General features: G+C 36.7%; 2 protein-coding genes across 2 annotated transcripts; both read left to right on the forward strand.

The window, feature by feature from the left end:
• The first annotated feature begins 113 nt into the window (after positions 1–113).
• slc35b1 (solute carrier family 35 member B1) lies at positions 114–10411 on the forward strand. Its single transcript, XM_079609390.1, has 9 exons — positions 114–993; positions 4587–4690; positions 4871–5001; positions 5077–5107; positions 5359–5519; positions 5603–5729; positions 7335–7441; positions 7562–7715; positions 9504–10411. The coding sequence occupies exons 1-9, from the start codon at positions 872–874 to the stop codon at positions 9554–9556; spliced, it is 990 nt and encodes a 329-aa protein (XP_079465516.1). The 5' UTR covers positions 114–871; the 3' UTR covers positions 9557–10411.
• A 1646-nt stretch (positions 10412–12057) lies between these two features.
• On the forward strand, positions 12058–16674 carry ndufa4a (NDUFA4 mitochondrial complex associated a). The gene is made up of 4 exons (XM_079609403.1): positions 12058–12459; positions 14232–14320; positions 15050–15110; positions 16377–16674. The coding sequence occupies exons 1-4, from the start codon at positions 12418–12420 to the stop codon at positions 16431–16433; spliced, it is 249 nt and encodes an 82-aa protein (XP_079465529.1). The 5' UTR covers positions 12058–12417; the 3' UTR covers positions 16434–16674.
• The last annotated feature ends 4217 nt before the right edge of the window (positions 16675–20891 follow it).

The raw sequence follows: 20891 nt of genomic DNA on the forward strand, positions 1-20891 counted from the left end.
GTAATGCTTGTAGACGATATCTGTGCCCCGCCCTCTTAAAGATTCCAGCACTGTGATTCGCTGCATGTCGTCAGCTTTTGCTTATTTGGACCAATTGAAGTAATACACATCCCACTACGTAAAATCCTAACTGCTTATTTTCAAGAAAGGCCCCACAGATTTTTTTTTATAGGGAGTTGTCTATAATGCCTAAATTAAAGTAGCAGTCAACTTTTTGTACAATTATGAACAAAAACAAAGATTGAGCGGAAAGCCCCATGATGGGAGGGAAGTCACCGCGGTTGAGTAAATAACGTCATGTACTTGGCTTAAAACGCTATTTTAAATCTTTATAATTACAGGCGAATCAGCAGATTCCACGAATTTCCTCGGGTCCTTCTCCTGCAGAGTCATTTGACGCGTCAAATGAAAACATTTATTAGAGACTGCCCCAGCAATAATTATCACTACATGTCAATAACAGACCAATAACTTAACGCCTCAAATACAACATTAGTTAAGCTTTTGGGGCAATATCTAGAAACAAAAACCGCATTTTTAACCGCATTCACTCACTCATTTTCAGGATGCGGTTGTTTGGTCACAGCTAGCGCGCTACAGACATTAACAGTTAACGTTAGTTACTGATCTGTAAATAAACTGAAACCTAGCATCACGACTGGTAGTGTTATATCGTTGTTATTGTAAGAGGCTTTAAGACTGTAACGTTAGATGCAATATCAGAGGAAGGAAAGCCTCATCATCAGTAAAGAGAAGAGGGGGATCTAGAGTCGGGCTACCGATTGACGGTAGAGTGGATCGGGACGCAGGGGCACGGGGTACGGGGAGCGGAGCTGTGTCCGTGTCCATACCGAGACTCCTGGACGATAGCATGGCCGCCGGGAAGGCAACGAGCAAACCGTCTCTCTGGCAGAACGAACGGATCCGGTTCATCGTCTGCTTCTGCGGGGTGTTCGTGTGCTACTTTTACTATGGAATACTGCAGGAGACAATGTGAGTAAGAAACAGCATTGCATTTGAAGAGCCTACTATCAAATAGGATACACCGTTTAATCATTAGTCGCTATTATTGCACTGCAAGTAGGCCTAGTCTTTGACCATGTGGTTGCAAGTACAGGTAGAGAGTGGAAATGACCCTTTAGCTATTTCACCTTGCTTGTTGTCCCTCTCTGTATTCTTACAGTATATGACAGAATAGTATACTATGGTAAAGCCTGGTGACAGCTCTCTTGTCAGCCTCTTTCAGAGAAAGAGCTATGATTTATCGCAGACAGTTGTTTTATTGGTCACTATATATATGTGGCAAGCTCTTTTAAAATGGATTTTTTTTAAACCAGTGGCTCTCAACCTTTTTGACTCCAAGGCTCACCTTTGTCCAAGACAATATATGAAGGCTCTTCTAATCTAAGCTGATGTGCTTCTGGCCCATCTGTTGTAATTAAAGCAAATAAACTCTTTTTTTTGTGGAGATTTTTTTTTTTTTTTTTTTTACCTTTAAATTACTAGATTTTATCAATAATAATGAATAATAGTAATTTAAGTAGGGATGCACCGATACCACCTTTTTCCAGAACGAGTTTGATACCGGTACTTTCATTTTTGGTACTCGCCGATACCTATATTTTCACTGCATTTGTCATTTTTAAATGTATTGGTAGAGAAACCAAATTTTTTTTTAATCACATTAGTTTTAAAGTTGTAGAGAAATAGGCTATATATTTCCTTCAGTTATTTTCATGCTTAATTAAGCCTGCTAAAATGCATTGTAAGAGATTCTGTTACTTTCACTGTCATTTTATTGCTATCATATTTAATCTTTCATTTAGTAGTACAGCACACTCCAGCAGGGCCCAGTGCTGAGGATTCGGTCAGTGGTGCAAATGTTTAGACACCAGTGAAATATCAATAGGCCCTATGCACAGCTGCACTACTTCCTGAACTTAAGCAGGGTTCTTTGTTTTTTCTGTCTGCCAGGATTGGCCAAACTGATTAAACCAGGTGTGTCTGACCAACAACAATAATCAGACACACCTGGATTAATCAGTTTGGCCAATCCTGGCAGACAGGAAACAAAGAACCCTGCTTAAGTTCAGGAAGTAGTGCAGCTGTGCATAGGGCCTATTCTTTATTCTAATTTTGATAGGAATATATAATAACATTGATATATTATATCTACGTACTACAACAAAAACCTAACAGGCTAATTAATGTGAATTTAAAACATTATTAAAGACAAGTAAGCAGTCAGTACTATTATAAGAACAAATAATCGAATTACAAAAAGCACAAATAAATACAATAGAAAAAAGAAAGACTACAAATTAAATAAACTGTGTTTTTACAGTTTTTCAGGTAGATCTAACAGGTACAGAAATTTGAATAAAGTAATCAAATGTGAAAAAACACTGCATGTTCATTACTGTATAAATTAAATATAGATGGATCTTTTTGTAAAGTTACAAAAGGCTACTATTTAGTCAAGAGAGCAGTCCTTTGTTTGATTAACATTAAAACACAGCAGCAGATTTATTAAACTGCTGTCCCTTTAAGACTGAACGCACAGATCCCATTTGAATATACCGGTACTGTCTACGTTCACTTGAGATATAACCGACTTTGTTTACTAGGATACTCGCCAAGACACGCGTTTTTACATAATTTTGTGTGAATTCGTCCGCGCAAGACGTGTAAAGGCAATTCAATTCAGTATTCGCGCGCTGTCTGAGACGCTGGTTTTCAGGGCGTGCGCTTTGGATGTTTGCGTTCATGAATCTTCTTGGCCTGCAAACATCCTGTAACCACTCGTTATACATAAATCAGGTAACAGTTCAACAGCCTTATTTTTTTATCCCCATAATTATACTCTCTGTTGTAAGTGTTTCTTTGTCTGGACACAATCACTGTACACACGCTGCCTGGTATCGGTTGTTGGTATCGGAGTATTTTTATGAGTACGAGTACATGAGCTCAGTATCAGGCCAGATATGGATACTGGTATCAGTCTATCCCTAAATTTAAGCACATTCCTCACATTCTTTCAACTTAAATTCAATTCACAATTTCATGCATAACCCTTTTAATTCAGCTCAAAATATCTTACATTGGGTGTCTTTGCCGACCTCTTGTGGAAAAAATAATATAACATGAGATGTTATGACTCTTGCCACTAGATGGCCTTATAGCAAGGGGGTAATCCATCCGCCGGAAACTGAAGCCTCCCCCGGCGCCGCCATTGTAGCAGAACATCATCTGCTGTTAGCATTCCATTGACTCCCATTCATTTTTGCGTCACTTTGACAGCGAATAACTTTACATCTGAGGCGTTTAAAGACTCCATTTGTCCATTATTTATTTCTAAAGAAACACGACAATGTATAAAAGGCTCCATTACCTTGTATCTTACGTTATGGCCCCGTAGAAGCCGTTTTAGTAAAAATGGCCTAACGATTGCATCATAACCACTCAACTCTGTCGCACAGTCGAGAAATTACCGTATAGACAGGCGGAGAAGCTCAGGTGGACGTGGAGGCATAAAGTCAAGGGAGAAGCCCATAGAGAGTGATAAAGTTGATCTGCTGCTAGCTCATGGACAGCTAATACTCACGCTTTCCGTCTCTGCGAGATTCGGAAGGGAATGATTCAGATTTCTCTCGGCACAGCTACTTAAAGACAGGTTGCTCACATCACATCTACGTCGTCAAGCTCAGTTTGAGCCTGCGCACTACGCCCAGCCATCAGGAAGGGAGTGCTTCTAATTGACTTCACTTTTCTCCGTTGAAGTCTATGGGGTCACTGTGTCCATCTTTTATACTATATATGCTTATAGCTCTATATGGAGCAAATGAGCTGTTCTGCTGGGTCCTAAAGTCAGTTAGGTTCAGTATGCATTCAGATACACATGTAGACATTATAAAATATTTATTTGGTAAAGTTATAGCATTTTTAGTTTGAATTTGGGCATTTTTTGTTTTTGTTTCTATGTGTGGGGTCAAATTGACCTGTGAGGGAAGGATTTGTTACTTTTTTAAAAAAAATTGAAACCACAAAACTCCTCAAATCCGTAGCTTTTATAAACATGCCTTAGAAATCAAAACATCACTGGTGTGAATCTTGAAACACAACAATGACACTGACATATTAAGATCTGTCAGTGCAAGTTGCTTCCAGTTAAAACAGCTCAAACATGCATTTTAGTCTGGGACTAGACTTAAACCTTGTCTGTGAAACCGGGGGTGAGAACTTTTCCTTTTGATTCCTGGGGTGATCTAGTTTGTCAATAATGTAAAATATGTAAATAAGTAATTATGTAAATAAGTGGTGGATTTCTTTTCAAATTATTTTGCTATGCTTTTAACCATTTTACATCTACACAGTACATTTCAAAACCTCTCAGATGAGTTGACCTCTCAATGTCATGAAGACTTAAAAAAAAAAAAAGTTTTATCAAGCGCTAAAATTAGTCACTGAGGTAAACAACAGTTTCTTCCCCAGCCACTGTTGGTTATTTATACCGCCAGTGATCTTTAAGTATTCCAAACAGCTGTTCCCTTCAATCCCACAATACCTCTGTCTTCTTTTTCGTCCAGCACGCGAGGGGACTACACTCACGCGGGGAAGAAGGAGAAGTTTCGTTACGCCACCACTCTAGTCTTCATCCAGTGCATCATCAACGCTGCTTTCGCCAGACTCTGTGAGTCAAACCTTTGTTTGCATGTTCTGATAGAATGTTTTGGAGATCATATGTTGTGACGGTGCTTTACGTAATAAATAGGTTGTCACATTATGGCACCACTTTTTGCCTGTATGTGTTGCTGCATGGGTTTGAATTACACTTGGAAGTAATTCTGCATTCTCTCTGTTATGTTTGTAGTAATTCAGGTTTTTGAACGCTCAAAGCAGGACCACACGAGAAGCTGGCTCTATGGCTTGTGTTCTCTGTCTTACCTGGGCGCCATGGTGTCCAGTAACTCTGCCCTGCAGTATGTCAACTACCCCACACAGGTAGCAGCTCTTTACTCTCATATCGCTCTTTCTCTCCCTCACAACATCATGCTCATGAGTCTTTCTTCCTTCTAGGTGTTGGGAAAATCCTGTAAACCAATTCCAGGTAAGAGACTTCAGTGTCCAAAAACTTTTTGGGCTAAGGTAGCTGTCATTTTCATCTCATCTGGATGTATTTTTTTTTTTAGAGTGCACAATTTAAAATGTTAAAAGAAAGCGCGTATATTCCCATATGGCCATATTTTTTGGCTTATATTCTCTTTGTTTCATGCACATTTTTCTTAGCCACACAATAGAAACCTCTGCAGATTGATGGCATTGGTCACTCATTGTGCGTGTATCCTTCTGGTTCCACAGTGATGATTCTGGGTGTCACAATCCTGAGGAAGAAATATCCCATGGCGAAGTATCTGTGTGTGTTTCTAATCGTCGCTGGGGTCGCCCTCTTCCTCTACAAACCCAACAAAGGCTCCAGCGCATCAGATGATCACACATTTGGCTTTGGAGAGATGCTGCTGGTTGGGCTCTGTTTTAATCGGCTCTGTATAGCATTCTAGTCCTCTGTGTGAAGATGATCTGATGTGTGTTTCTTTGGTCGTAGCTGCTCTCTCTGACTCTGGATGGGCTGACAGGTGTATCTCAGGACCACATGAGGGCGCGCTTCCAGACGGGAGCCAATCACATGATGCTGAATGTTAACATGTGGTCCACACTGGTCCTGGGAGTAGGTGAGTTGTTAAAAAGAGGGTCCTGATCAATTATAGGAACATTGGTACTTTGCTTGTGAAGGTACTAGTTATTAAAGATAAAAGACAATAGAAGAAATATTTGTTACTTGGATTTATAGGAACATGTTATTAATACTGACCCCTCGGTCTGGGTGATATATCTGGGCAATAAAAGACGAATATTACTCTGATTTTAATGAGAGTAAAATCGTTTTTGGCCATTAGGTTTACTGTGTCAGATGAATTTATCCTTGTTACATAATTTGTTTGTGTCAGATTAAGACATACTGTAAGTCATTTTTGATAATGAGGTTTAAACATCTAAATTAGATTTCATGATTCAAATGAATCAATAAAAAAAGAATGGATTTTATTTATTAATTTGTGTCAACGCTCAAAATTGTTTATGGAAGTTTGGGATCAGTAAGAATTTCATATGAAACTAATAGTTGTATTAATTGCATTCAATTGGTCAAAATGACAATAAAGACATTTATAATGTTACAAAATCTTTTCTAATAAATTATGTTCTTTTGACCTGTTTGTTATCAAATAATCTTGGGGAAAATACTAAGCAGCACAACCATTTTCAACATAAATAATAAGAAAAGTTCCTTGAGCAGCAAATCAACACATTTGAATGATTCTGGAGGATCATGTGACACTGAAGACTGGAGTAATAATTTGACATCACAGGAATAAATGACATTTTAAAATATATGAATTGAAAATAGTTACTTTAAATTGTAATAACAATATTACTCTTTTATTACTATATGCAATATTACTGCATTTCTGATCAAACAAATGCAGCTTTGGTGACTAAAAAAGACAACAACAAAAAACATTTTGTCATGTTGGTTCTTATAAATTAGACAGATTAAATATCATTGTTTTTCGGTGTGTGTTCTTTTTTTTCACTTTATTTTATGTCTTGGCTTAAACATTTAGAATCGAATAAGTTGGCAACAATGATAGTTTGGTTGAAATTTTGTTGCCTCATACACCTTTTTAAACCCTTTCAGAGCAAATGATTTTAATACCCTTCCTAGTTTTTTGTATTAAGTGGATGTCTTCATGGTTTATAAATCATACACTAGTATTTCCATCAGACCAGAGCTCATTGTCAGTACATCTTCCTCCAGCAGGGGGAGCTCTGGCTCTATTAGTCCTAGTGTTGTCATTATTTCAGGGTTGACAGAAGCAACCCTGCTGATCTCCAGCAGCTGTTCAGTCGGTCTGCCTCAGCTCTGAAAGGCATCTGTTCCTCACTTTTAATCTTTAATCTCATCACACATGCAGCAAACTTCCTTCCTAACAAACCACTCATTATGAAACCAGAGCTGTCCTGTGGTGCTCTCTGAAGTTATCAGAAATAATGAATAGTTTTTGTCAAGTTTCTCTTTTAACTAGGCAAATGCAAAATGATACAGAGTCCAGAATTAACACTCATCAAGTCCAAATGCAAGTAAAAATGGGCTTTGGAGAGTAAAGTTATTTGCCAACCTCATTATGGCTATATCTTATATATATATATACACTCATACATATATGCATACAATCTACTAAAAATACATCTCATGCTCACTCTTTCTTTCTGCATAGCTGTGCTGTGGAGCGGGGAGGTGTGGGAGTTTTTGACATTTACTGACCGCCATCCTGCCATCATCTATAATATCCTCCTGTTCGGTATCACTAGCGCTCTTGGACAGGTGGGTTTACATACAAAAGAACAGCACCATCATTTATTCATTCACACACCAAAATAGAAATAGTAAATAATAGTTGATAATCCAGGGTTTAAACATTTGTTCTCCTCTTTCTTACCCTAGACATTCATCTTCATGACTGTGGTGTACTTTGGGCCGCTCACATGTTCCATCATCACTACGACACGGAAGTTCTTCACCATCCTGGGATCAGTGCTGCTCTTTGGGAACGTCATCAGCACTTTGCAGTGGTTTGGCACCATCCTCGTCTTCCTTGGTGAGTGAAACTCTTATTTGTCTTATATTGATTATTTCCATAAAACTATATAAAATGATTAATAATACACTACCGTTTAAAAGTTTGTTTTTGAAAGAAGTCTCTAATGCTCACTGGCTGGGATTAATTGTTAAAAGATCAATTAATCATTTTTAAATAGACTGCAGCAATTAACATTTTTTTCAACCTCTAGTAAATTATCCTACATGTTAATTTGTTTAGAATCACAATCAATCTCTATTTGAAAACAAATAAATGGTGATTCTCAGTTTATCCAGAATTGTGCGGCTCTAACTGCATTTATTTGATCAAAAATAAAGTAAAAACAGTAATATTGTGAATTTTTTAAATATTGTAATACATTTTAAAATGTAATTTATTCATGTGATGGTAAAGCTGCATTTTTACTCCAGCATCATTGCTCCAGTCTTCAGTGTCACATGACCCTTCAGAAATCATTCTGATTTGATGCTTAAGAAAAGCTGCAGTCCGGCACTTTTTTGGGTTTAAAAATATCAAAAAAGACATTTAAAAAAAAAAACTTAACCAGCCAGTGTTCAAAACGATCTGCTTGCCTTACCTCGATTCAAAACGGTAAGCATGTAATAATGATTTTAATTCCAGTGGTACTGGTGGATTTCCGCGGGAATTTCGAGCATGTCTTTGCGTCATTACGTCACTTCTGTACACATAGAGAAGGAGTCCCCGGCTAGCGTGTGTGTGGATGATGGAGGTGGAGATTTAGCTTAGCACTTGGTATGGCGGATCCCGAAAGTTTAAAGCGACAATCACCAGTGACAACTGGAGATTCACCAGTTGTAAAACCCAAAGACTTCGGACTTCAGATTGGCTACAGAAAAAATATATTTTTCACGTTTTGATGTGATATAAGCAATCGTTAGAATTAATCAGAATGATATAGCTAACGTACTGCAATGCTTCCCCCCACCCCCCGAATTTGGTCAGAACAAAAGTGAATGTTACTTACTTGTTCAGATGACATTTTTCGATGAAAATTGTAATGTTGACACTTTCAAAAAGTATACTCCGAGATTGCTGATGACAGTAACGTTACAGTATCCACAGCGACGCGGCAGCCTCAATACATTGTGTTCATCCGCGCTGTTTCATGCCGATTTACTACCCACGCACAGTTAATAATTCCGCGAATAACTGCAATTGCAGATTTCTAACAGAGATGGCGACAAAGAGGAAAAACGACGGACTGCAGCTTTAAGAAACATTTTTATTATCAATGTTGGAATCAGTTGGGCTGCTTAATATTTTTGTGGAAACAGAGATAAAAAATTTCAGGATTTTTTGATGAATAGAAAGTTCTAAAGAACAGCGTTTGTTTTAAACCGAAATCTTTTGTAACAACGTAACAGTCTTTTATCAAAAGTTTGATCAGTTTAATGCTTCCTTGCTGAACAAAAGTATTTATTTATTTTTAATCTTACTGACCTCAAACTTTTGAACGGTAGTGTATATAATTAATAAATATTAAATATGTATTTTAGTTGATTTAAAAAATGTTTTTTTTATAAAATTAAGTTCAAACATGGGTACATTTTTATATTTGTTTACAAAATGAATTTGAAAAAATTAAGCATAACGTTTTTGATCAAACACCATCGCCTAGATTTTTTTACTGGTCAGGTAGATCTAAGCTTGTTAAAGTTGAGTTCTGTGTTTAACAGTACCGGTACTAATAATCAGTCCAGAGCTGGATGGCCACAATGAGCAGATATATAATAAGCTCAACCATGACTCTGCTCTGTCTTTCAGGCCTTGGACTGGATGCCAAATTTGGAAAGTCTCCTAAGAAGACGACACACTGAAGACTGAAACCCTGTGTGTGTGAGAGAGTGTGTGAGAGTGAGTGAGTGTGTGTGCGTGCGTACATGTATGCCTGCATTTGAACACTTGAGACATAGACATTTATTCTCTAAACACTTTACAACACTAATTCCATCATTGGTGTACTTCAGAGATGATGTTTTTAGCCCTCAAAATATTGTTGATGTTCTGAACATTAAATAATTGGATATATTTAACCCATCATCTTCTCAAAATGGAATCAATGGTAACAGAGGGACAGTGCAAATATCTGTACCTAATCATTATATGTCACGCTCATAAGGCGAAATCAAAAAGAGAAAGGTTGGATAAAGGGAAAGATCATATTTAAAACTGTAGTCTAAAAAAATGCACACGCTGATTGTAGCCTACTTCCTGGAAGACTCCCTCCAGCGGGGCAACCACAGAATCTTTTCTTACTTCTTACTAGAATTCCTACTTTTGACACATTTATATATATATATATATCTCCAAGTCATTTCAGAAATGTGGGTTCTGCCTTAATTTAGGTGCTGAATTCTGTTAAACGACTGATTATTGTCATTGCATTCCCCAGGATGTGCGTGCGTGCGTGCGTGCGTGCGTGTGTGTGTGTGTGTGTGTGTGTGCGTGGTGTTTAAGTTGTGTATGTTCTGCACAAACAGCTGTATAGATGAATTATTTGTCAAAACATGGCTTTTTCATACCAGATGTCATATTTATATTAATGCGTCTCATGTCTTGTTTTGAAGTCAGCAAAGCAAATGTTTAGAAAGTTGACTTTTTTTTTTACAAAAGAATCATCTGCATTATAATGCATCCGTGTGTCCGAATAAAAATGGAATTTTATAGATTCATTCTACTCAGCATCTCTAGTGCCAAGGGATCTGTTTGTAATAATAACGGGTGTTTAAATAAAAGGGAAACTCAATCAGGTTGCAAAGAAGATGCTGTTGACCAGCTGTCATCGGGGAACGTCTGCCAAAAACGCTGCTCGTGTCTGCCAGCATCATGTTCTTGCTCTGTTTGGGGAGAGAAAAACAACCAAATGACATTAAACACACACCCTGGACATGAAGGGGTTTGTGTTTTCAATCGCACCTTTTAAAGTGCACGTCTTGTTGCGGTTGATAGTTACAAAACACATCAGTGGCGTCGAGAACGCATTGACTTGAATGGCGCTGAAGATGCAGTTAAACTGGATGAAATGCACCTGACGAGAACCTCTCATAATCGTGATCGCAATGGAGAACAGTCGCCGTTTGCTTAGCAGGAACTCCGAGGAAAGGTTAATGTGCAATTCAAAGCAGAAAATGAAATTGGAGGGAAACAAACACGGCCGGATGTCAGGAAGGCAATCTGATTAAAAGAGCCCACAGAAGAGAACTGGCAGCGCAGCAAAACTACATTTCCACACTCACCGTTTGAACAAGCTGCCCTGAGGCTGTCCTGGCTAAAACGATGATGAAGTGCTTTTCTCCTTTTTCTCTTTCTCTCTGTTATTTTAATATCATGCTCGTTTTAGATGAGCACTTTTAGGCTATGTTAAATGGGAATTTTAAAGGTGGTTTTGTTAACGCATGCCGTGAATATAAAGAAGCGAAATCTGGATGATGGTTCTGAAAGTTGTGCCAGTTCAGAGGAAGGTACAGAAATATGTGACAGTGCTGCCTTTTCAGGAAAAGTGTCTATTACCAGTCAGTCCATGGATGTGATATAAACGTATCATCATGTAGGCCTAATTATATTATGGAGTATTTTGGAAGGTCAACATCTATCGTTGACTTTAGAATTGCAATTAAAATAGCTTTATGCAATGAAAGATTGTATTATATTGCAATACACAAACCTATTTCGGTTTATGCAATACATAAACGTAAAATGATTTCAAATTAAAAACTTACCATAACTTAGCATACATTTTTTTCATATATTGATGAGGATTAATGTTTACAAATCTATATTTCTGTTCAAATCAATTTCGTAAATGCCTATCATTTGCAATCAGTAGGCTACAGTCTGTTGTCTGTGTATATTTAAATAGGGAAATGTGCTTAATTGTCATGAAAATAATAATTCCACAACGCAAATAGGCTATAAAGCTTTATTTAAAAAAAACAAAACATTTTATTTAACCTCGTTTCATCAGTAGCCTAACCTTCATTTTTTTAAATTATCTTTCAACTTTGAGGTAAAATTTGACATAACAACACAACTAATTTATTGTCTTAAATTAGCAACTCGGTTAAAAGTGCAGTAGGGGAGAGAACAAGTTTAAAAACTATAGATATTAAAACTGTTCTGATAATATCTATTGTATGACAAAGAGAAAAATGTATGCGTGATATTTGCCCATTTAAAATTATATTTCTCATTAGTAATAATATAAAACACAATTACGACCTAGAACGACCTTCTAGTCTCAAGTCCTTAAATGTTCTTTCTGACGTGGGATCAGATATCTAAAATCAACAGTGTTCGTGCGAACTCGCAAACTGACCCCAGATCAGATCAGATTCAGCGACCAGTAAGAACCCAGTACCGCGCCTTCGAATGGGTATCCACAGCATCGCCTTTACAAAATTCCTCAGCATATAATCATATTATCATTTATTTATCATTTTTATTATCATTATTTGGTTAACATTTTAATGATTACACTGTAATACGTATTTACTAAATTAAATGAGATGGCAACGTTTATCTAAAAATAAAATAACAAATCAGGCAAACTCAATAAGACCCCCGCGGACCGTATCCTATCTCAGTGCTGAAGCGATCCTGCCAGAGCTTTCGAACGGGCCACGTTCAATTCCTTTATTTGTGTACATTTGGGAGAAGTGAAATCATCTCATCAATCATAATGCTGAGCACGGTCAGCCGGCAACTCAGAAGCCACCCTGCCGTAAGTGAATTATAATTTCAGGACGAGTTATTCTGTAATAGACGATGGCAAGAGCGAGTTGTGGATATGTTGTCGCTAGCCTGTTAGCGTCCCTGCTACGGAATGCTAGACTTGCCACTAGTTTAGATATTTACACCGCTGAATAAACACAAATTAATCCTTAAATGTGTTTTTATAATACACGGCAAATCCTGGAAATACCAGGAATTTTAAAATTGTGGTCCCCAGGTCTGGAAAAGGAATGGAAATTATTAGAACAATAAAAATTCAGGGAAATGTCAGTTATAAAATATTTGATCGGATATAACGTCTTTCGTTTTTAGGTGCAGTCTAAATAAAATAAATTAATGAAAACGACTGTCAGGAATTGTGGTAATAAAAAAGGTCAATGAGGTTATATTTTATTTAATTAATATTAACTTATACATGTACTTTCGTACTATTTCAAATATTGGAGTGTATATTAAATTAATAACATTAAGTCCAGAATAAGTTTTTAATCGGGTATAAAATATACATCAAATAAATATATTGTAAAATGCTCACAAAATGTTCATGTTGAGTTCCAACAACTAACGTGTAAAACAAACTAAGTCAAGACCGTCACAAGTAAACAACACATTTTCCCATTGTAATGGACTAGACGCATGTTTATTGCGAATCTTTATGTGAATAATTAGATGAACCTTAAACTAGCTTGAAATTAAATGCCATTGAAGCGAGTTTAGTTGTATGTGTCACGGGAGGCCTGCGTGTCACATGACCGCACTTGCTATCCGGAGCTCAAGGACGAGCGTGTTAAACTGAGGACAGACTGACAAGTGGGGCCTAAAAATACTTTCACTTTTAAACTATTAGAGCCATTTACTTAGTATTATTTTTTGTCAGTCGACCCTATATTTTAATGACTGATGTTTTTAAATCTTGGCTGTAAGTAATCTATACTTTATTGTATTTGAAATATATTCCCTTTTTTAATAGTTGATTGCAAACATACTAACAAAAATGTTACCATCTTTAAATATATTAAAAGTATATTAGCATCATGCTTTAACCTATTTTCACAATACAACTTTTAACACACTTTAAAATAATTGCACTTATTAAATATATATACTAAATATACTTAAAGTTGTTCCAATTTAGTACACAAAAATACACTTAAAGCTATGCTTTACTACAATTGAATAACTAAAATTTAGTAAAAAATACTTAGTTCAAAATGGCACACTTCAAGTTACCTAATCATTAACACACTTGAAGTATACTGATAATTAGTCTGGCTACAAGTATACTTGGCTTTTTTTTTTTTTTACCAGGAACAATATCCTAACCACTCTTACAGTTTCTGAAGAATGAAGACATTTTCTTGTAAAGTTTTGAAGCAGAGAAACTCTGAATATAAATATAATATTTAACAATACATTGTTATTTAGGCTTTTGTGTTGCCATGAAGCAACATTTGTGAACAATTTTACAGTAATGTCAGTCATTACTGTATAGCCTAATCTAGATCTGTGGTTCTCACCTGGAGGTCTATAATATGGCTTTGTACATTTTAGTTTTGTACAATAAGTGAATTGTAGGGTTGTTAACTGATATATGATGTAAAATTGGCATCCTGAAGCCAAACCCAGTTGCGAACCACCAGACATTAGATGGTCATCATCCATAATTTCAAAGTTTAATGCATCACTTTCAAGTCATTTGACTTAAAGTCACAGTTGCTTTATATATTTTTTGTTTTGTTTTTTGTTCATCTCTCACCATAGCTGATCCCACTGTTTATTTTCATTGGCGGAGGATGCACCATGTCTCTGTCATATCTGGCTCGCCTGGCCTTGCGTAACCCAGATGTCTGGTAAGCATCTGTTGTTCTACAGAAGATACAAGTCCCTTAATCACCTGTCTCTCACAACGGATACAAAAACATAACTGAAAGGCCTCATTCCTTTTTTTAATTATAGAACAATTGCTTTTAAGATCTAACACCATGTCTACACCAGACGTGAGTGGCGCAACACAACAAAAGCAAATAGAACTAGGGCTGGGGAAAAAATCGATTTGATTTAAAAATCGAGTTGGTAGGTCAAATCGATTCATATTTTCTATTTTTTTTAGATTTTTTTTCTCCCCCTCTTCAGTATAGCGTATAATTAAGGCTGGGCGATAAATCGATTTAAATCGTAAATCGAATTTGTGAAAAAATCAGAGATTTTTTTTTTTTTAGGACATATCGCCCAGCCATAAATAGAACCCATTATAATCAGTGATTCCGTCTACACTCGATGCGTCACGACAGATTCTCGACAATAAGCAGATGCCCCAATCTATCTCTGACGTACCTCAAGCCCTCGCGCTACTTCTGACACAAAGAGCAAATGGATTTGCAACAGTTGCTTTGTCGCATCAAGTGAAGACAGCCTTAAGCTGATGCTGCGCAATGCGACAGTAACTTGTGATTTTTCATACATTGACCCAAATCAATTGTGAGAGAACAGTGCTGTTCAGATGTTCATGTCAACTCTTCTGTTTAGTTTTATCATGCATGCCTTGTTTATTTGTGCACTCATTTGCTTCATATCCACAGCTGGGACAGAAAGAACAACCCAGAGCCCTGGAATAAAATGGCGCCCACTGATCAGTACAAGGTGAGATGCATGCGCCATGATCATTTAACCTCAATTGTCAGGATGCTCTGTCGTCCACACTCCCCATGTGTTTCTTTCGACAGCATATGTGGAGTTCTCTTGAATACCACAGAAAATAAGAAAATGATTTGCATTCACAGTAAAGCACTTTAAATGGAAGCCTATGAAATGAGCCACTGCAGGGCTCAACTTATACATTTTTTTAAAGTGGCCGTAATGTTTATATGCCACAATATAACATTCACAACTAGGCATGAGAAAACTGAAATCAATAAAGACAATTCAGGAACCTAGTGCGAGCCACGACTGTTTTTAGGAAAATCCATTCAATATGACTATGCAATAATAATATAAAAAATAAATATACATTATAAAGTACATTACATCAAATTGCAGCCTTTGCTATTTTTATTTGGATTTGGTTCTTACCAAGTGTTTATTTTGGAGCCTGTATACAACTATTCATGAGCTTCGATCAGGTCACATCGTTGCATCTAAATATTGTTTTCACAGTCGTACATGTAATTTTGTCACACTGTAGAGCCCTGCATTATATTAGGATAAACATTAGAAACTCAACCATGTTAACATGACACAAGTTTACCTGCTAAAGGGTGAACCTTCTAAATATGTTTTGGAGCTTTACAGCACATTTTTGTACTGAAGAATTATTATAATTGTTTTAAAAACATTGAACTGTGCATTTCTACATTTAGAGCTTCTGGAATAGACTTGCATTGTAACCGCATTACCTTGAACACGATTTTGGCTTGGTTTTAATGAGCTGAGGGGACGAGTCTTAAGTTGTAATCTGTGGTAATTGGTAAAGCTTCTTGTTTTGATTCAGAACATTCTATTTAATGTGATGATAAAGCACTTTTCGAGATGTTTAGCATCCAGTAAGCGACCGTAATTTTGAGTTTGAAATCTAACTGACCAGCATATGTGGTATTAGTAAAACACTTAAACACGCCATTGTTGTTGGAGCGCCTAAGGGGATCCTATTAAAAGATGTGACTGAAGGACCGTATCAGGACCTAATCTAAGATCTTAATGAGTTTAATTCATTAAGCGCTTCATAAGCTCATTTTATGTGTGCTGTTAGTTAGTACAAATCTAATCAAGCTTGTGTCTTAATGTGTATTTGATGTGGAGTAGAGTTCAAGTTCAATACATACACAGGCTGCTGAGTTAATGGATTTTGCGGAGTGCATAATGTTAACCTGCCTATTTTGTATTCTCACTTTTCTGTTTTCCCATTTCAAGTTCTACACGGTGAACATGGACTACAGCAAGCTGAAGAAGGACCGTCCTGACTTCTAAACATGTCAAGTGCTGGACCAAAGGCTTAAAATCAAATGAAAGAACAAGAAGTCGTCTGCACTCTTTTCCTCAACGGCCCTTGATCCTAAATTAATTTATACAGAGACTAAATTGCACAAATGTTGTTTTTCCTTATCTGGTTCCATTTTTAACGTCTATGATGTCTCTTGTATTTTCTTCCCGTTCTTTGTAGAAAGAAATGATTAATAAAGGGCTTTCTCCCACATACATTGAAAAACCAGTTGATGAGTCATGATTATGTTGGTGTTTGTATGTAATTTAGAACAAGCTTTTCCGTGCTGACCAACAGAAAGCTGGTTGGTTTGAAGTCAATACTGTTCGAGCTGTGCTCCATACATTTCTACGCTGTTGATAATGGGTAATGGACCTTCTTTTGCACATGAAATTTCACTAATGTGACCACACCAGAAGGTTATGTTCACACTGCACACAAAACTGATTTAACTTTCGCATATGATCTTTGATTCGCTGTCCATATTTCTATTTTGCAAGAGATATGGTCTGTTTGTTCAGTCAGTGTAGTCAATATCCACTATATCAGATTATAGCAACAGCTTTTTCTTACATTTTTGTGAGTGTAACGGATCACTGAAAAATATCAAATGTAGGGCGGGGACTTGGTTCTATACATCAGATGGTGATTGGATTTTGAGGTGGGCCGTTGCACTTAAAATTAGTGGCAGATGAATGCAAGAAATTAGGTGAATTTTCATTTCATGCAAACTGTAACCATGATTGATTTTGTGATTCCAGAAGGTTTCAGTACTGTGCTGTTCAATATATGTAATAATTATTGAGGGGACAATTTTTTTTTTTTTTTAAAGCATTTGAATCAAGTTGGATTATTTCCATATGTGACCCTGGACTACAAAACTAGTCATAAGTCATACGGGTACATTAGTGGGAATAGCCAACAATACAGTGTATGGGTCAAAACGATAGATTTTTCTTTTAAGCAAAAAATCATGTTCCATGAAAATATTTTGTAAATTTCCTACCGGACAACTTAAAGGTGATTTTTGCACCCTCAGATTCCAGATATTCAAATCTTGTATCTCGGCCAAATATTGTCATATCCTAACAAACCATACATCAATGGAAATCTTATGTATTCAGCTTTCAGATTATATATAAACTACATATATATAAATTGACCCTTATGACTGGTTTTGTGGTCCAGGGTCATATATTAACAATAATTCTATAAATGTAAATAAAATCAACACTTCTTAGAGCAATGTAGCACAGTGGTTCTCATCCAGGGGTCCGGGGCCCACTAAGGCACCTCAGCAACCTTTCAAGGGAGCCACTACTATATGTTTGCTCTAGTAGCGCACAAGATGTTTTCTTCAACAACTGAGAGTAGTGAGATGTTAACATGAAGAAATGTTGCCTTTGTCCTTGTCCATCGTGTTATCAGGTCGTGTTACTATAACCTCATGAGGCGCATACATCAGTGCTAAGATGATGAAACTGATTTGAGCCAGATATTTTTGCTGCCTGTTTGATCAGTGTCATTACAGTGTGCTTCACCTAATAATTTCAGTTGTATGCTATATGGTTTATATTGGTGACAGTTGTTTAAGCCCCCTTAAAGCAAGACTGGAAAGTCTTTTTTTTTTAATGTAGGCATGAAATGAAAATTATTTTGATTAAAGATGAGGGTAGGCCTATATCATAAATTATTTATAGCCTAATAAACACTGAAATGCAATATTCCATACAAAAATAAGAATAGTCTATTTTGATTTCATGATGTCTTTAAAAAGTAGTCGTCTCACTACTGATTTCCTGCATGAATTAACTGCTTTGTGTCATCATTATTATGTTGGTGTTTGTAGGCTATCACTGTTTCTGAGACTCTTCCACATAAAACATAAAAGTGTGATTCCACAATCAAATTTCCAGAACAGAATGCCATTAAACTCATCCAGAATTAAACTCGGAGGTCCTGTGTGATTCTGCAACAGCTAATTGAGAGAGTAAAGTGAAAATCAAGACTTGCTTCTCTCCTCACTACGCTTGAACGATGGTGAGTAATCAACAACAACACTCCTCTGGTTTCCTGGCTGATGGCAAAACATCGCAGCTGCACGGTAGCGCCCTCTAGCAGATTAAAGGAAGACGACAACTGCTAAATGTCTTAGGATTGAAAAGGATTTTCCCGTCAGAGGTGGAGGACATGTAAGAGAAAGTCTCTGATGAGATCTATGATTTTGCTACCCATGTTTTCCTCCATGCGAGGAGGAAGTTATGCGAGTGGGAAAACCTCAATATAGGTGGATTGTGCAGCCTATACAGCTGCATACAGGGCCACTACCTTCAACCTAATGTTTATGGACTGACCCGACAAGCGAAAGATGCAAATTCATAACAAATGTGGCCTAATTTAAAATTCTGTAGGTTAGCCCTAAATTATCTGATTTCCCCTCTTGCATTTATTTGCTGAATATCTGGAAAACATGTTTAACAATACTATAGCCTACATTTTAAATTCACATTGTTATTTTAACATAGCCTATGTAGGCTAGGCCTATAGTTTTGAGATCGTCATATTCGTTCATGTCAGGAAATGTGTCTTAGAAGGCTATATTTACAAACTCTTTCGTTTTATAAAGAAACCAGTGGAGTTGTGTCCTTTTGGGGTATATTTTAATTTCACTCTATAGCTATATTGCCTATGATGAGAGAGAGTATTCTTTCCATCACATAGCCTGTACCTCATCCGATGTAGCCTTTAGTTTCAAATGCAAGCTTTGCTGTTCAGTTGCGTACAGTTTGTTCTTATGAATCCGGTGTCGTGCCAATGTACTTACCCCTGAAAGAAAGTGTATCCCCGGTCGCGGGAGCGCGCACGCATTCAGCAGTGAAGGTGGGCCGTTTGTTTGACCAAGGTAAATTAAACTATAACACGTAAATTATTTAAGTTATCGTTTTACTATTGTTGTTTTTTCAATGAGGTTTAGCAAAGACAGCTATCACGTGGCACATCTATCAAAATAATTGCTTTTATTCTATAGGCTAACGATCGGACTAAATTTGCAATGAATTGACAATGTCTGTGAATACACAAAGCGAGTGTAGCTAACGTTACAGATGATGGCCTATCATCAAGTGTTTTATTTTGTGAATAATTCACATAATGTCTAATAACAGCAGTGAATATGGACAAGTTTATTGTTTCCTGACAAAAGTTATAACGTTAGTGGGATACAGATTTTTTCAGACCGTATTTTCGACCTGACAAAATATGTATCCCCCCCCAAAAAAAATCTACAGATGATGGCCTATCATCAAGTGTTTTATTTTGTGAATAATTCACATAATGTCTAATAACAGCAGTGAATATGGACAAGTTTATTGTTTCCTGACAAAAGTTATAGTGGGATACAGATTTTTTCAGACCGTATTTTCGACCTGACAAAATATGTATCCCCCCCAAAAAAATCTACAGATGATGGCCTATCATCAAGTGTTTTATTTTGTGAATAATTCACATAATGTCTAATAACAGCAGTGAATATGGACAAGTTTATTGTTTCCTGACAAAAGTTATAGTGGGATACAGATTTTTTCAGACCGTATTTTCGACCTGACAAAATATGTATCCCCCCCAAAAAAAATCTACAGATGATGGCCTATCATCAAGTGTTTAATTTTGTGAATAATTCACATCATGATTAATAACAGCAGTGAATATGGACACGTTTATTGTTTCCTGACAAAAGTTATAGTGGGATACAGATTTTTTCAGACCGTATTTTCGACCTGACAAAATATGTACCCCCCCCCCCCAAAAAAAATCTACAGATGATGGCCTATCATCAAGTGTTTTATTTTGTGAATAATTCACATAATGTCTAATAACAGCAGTGAATATGGACAAGTTTATTGTTTCCTGACAAAAGTTATAGTGGGATACAGATTTTTTCAGACCGTATTTTCGACCTGACAAAATATGTATCCCCCCAAAAAAAATCTACAGATGATGGCCTATCATCAAGTGTTTTATTTTGTGAATAATTCACATAATGTCTAATAACAGCAGTGAATATGGACAAGTTTATTGTTTCCTGACAAAAGTTATAGTGGGATACAGATTTTTTCAGACCGTATTTTCGACCTGACAAAATATGTATTCCCCCCAAAAAAATCTACAGATGATGGCCTATCATCAAGTGTTTTATTTTGTGAATAATTCACATACTGTCTAATAACAGCAGTGAATATGGACACGGTTATTGTTTCCTGACAAAAGTTATAGTGGGATACAGATTTTTTCAGACTGTTTTTAAACATGTTATAAAAAGTATCTCCTCTCCATAATGCACAGATGATGGCCTATCAACGTCTCGACTTCCTGTGGCGCCTGAAGAAAGCAAGGAAAGTACCCCCCCACCCCACCACACCACATAGAGAGTGTTTCATTCAGCTGCA

This window comes from Phoxinus phoxinus (assembly GCF_949152265.1).
Source record: "Phoxinus phoxinus genome assembly, chromosome: 1".
Classification (NCBI taxonomy): Eukaryota; Metazoa; Chordata; class Actinopteri; order Cypriniformes; family Leuciscidae; genus Phoxinus; species Phoxinus phoxinus.

Excerpts from the sequence above, each read along its gene's own strand:
- slc35b1 (XM_079609390.1), top strand. The coding sequence starts at position 872 with ATGGCCGCCGGGAAGGCAACGAGCAAACCGTCTCTCTGGCAGAACGAA. Across the intron at positions 994-4,586 it reads GGAATACTGCAGGAGACAAT|CACGCGAGGGGACTACACTC; the intron begins GTGAGTAAGAAA and ends TTTTTCGTCCAG. Across the intron at positions 4,691-4,870 it reads CGCTGCTTTCGCCAGACTCT|TAATTCAGGTTTTTGAACGC; the intron begins GTGAGTCAAACC and ends TTATGTTTGTAG.
- ndufa4a (XM_079609403.1), top strand. The coding sequence starts at position 12,418 with ATGCTGAGCACGGTCAGCCGGCAACTCAGAAGCCACCCTGCC. Across the intron at positions 12,460-14,231 it reads AACTCAGAAGCCACCCTGCC|CTGATCCCACTGTTTATTTT; the intron begins GTAAGTGAATTA and ends CTCTCACCATAG. Across the intron at positions 15,111-16,376 it reads CGCCCACTGATCAGTACAAG|TTCTACACGGTGAACATGGA; the intron begins GTGAGATGCATG and ends TCCCATTTCAAG.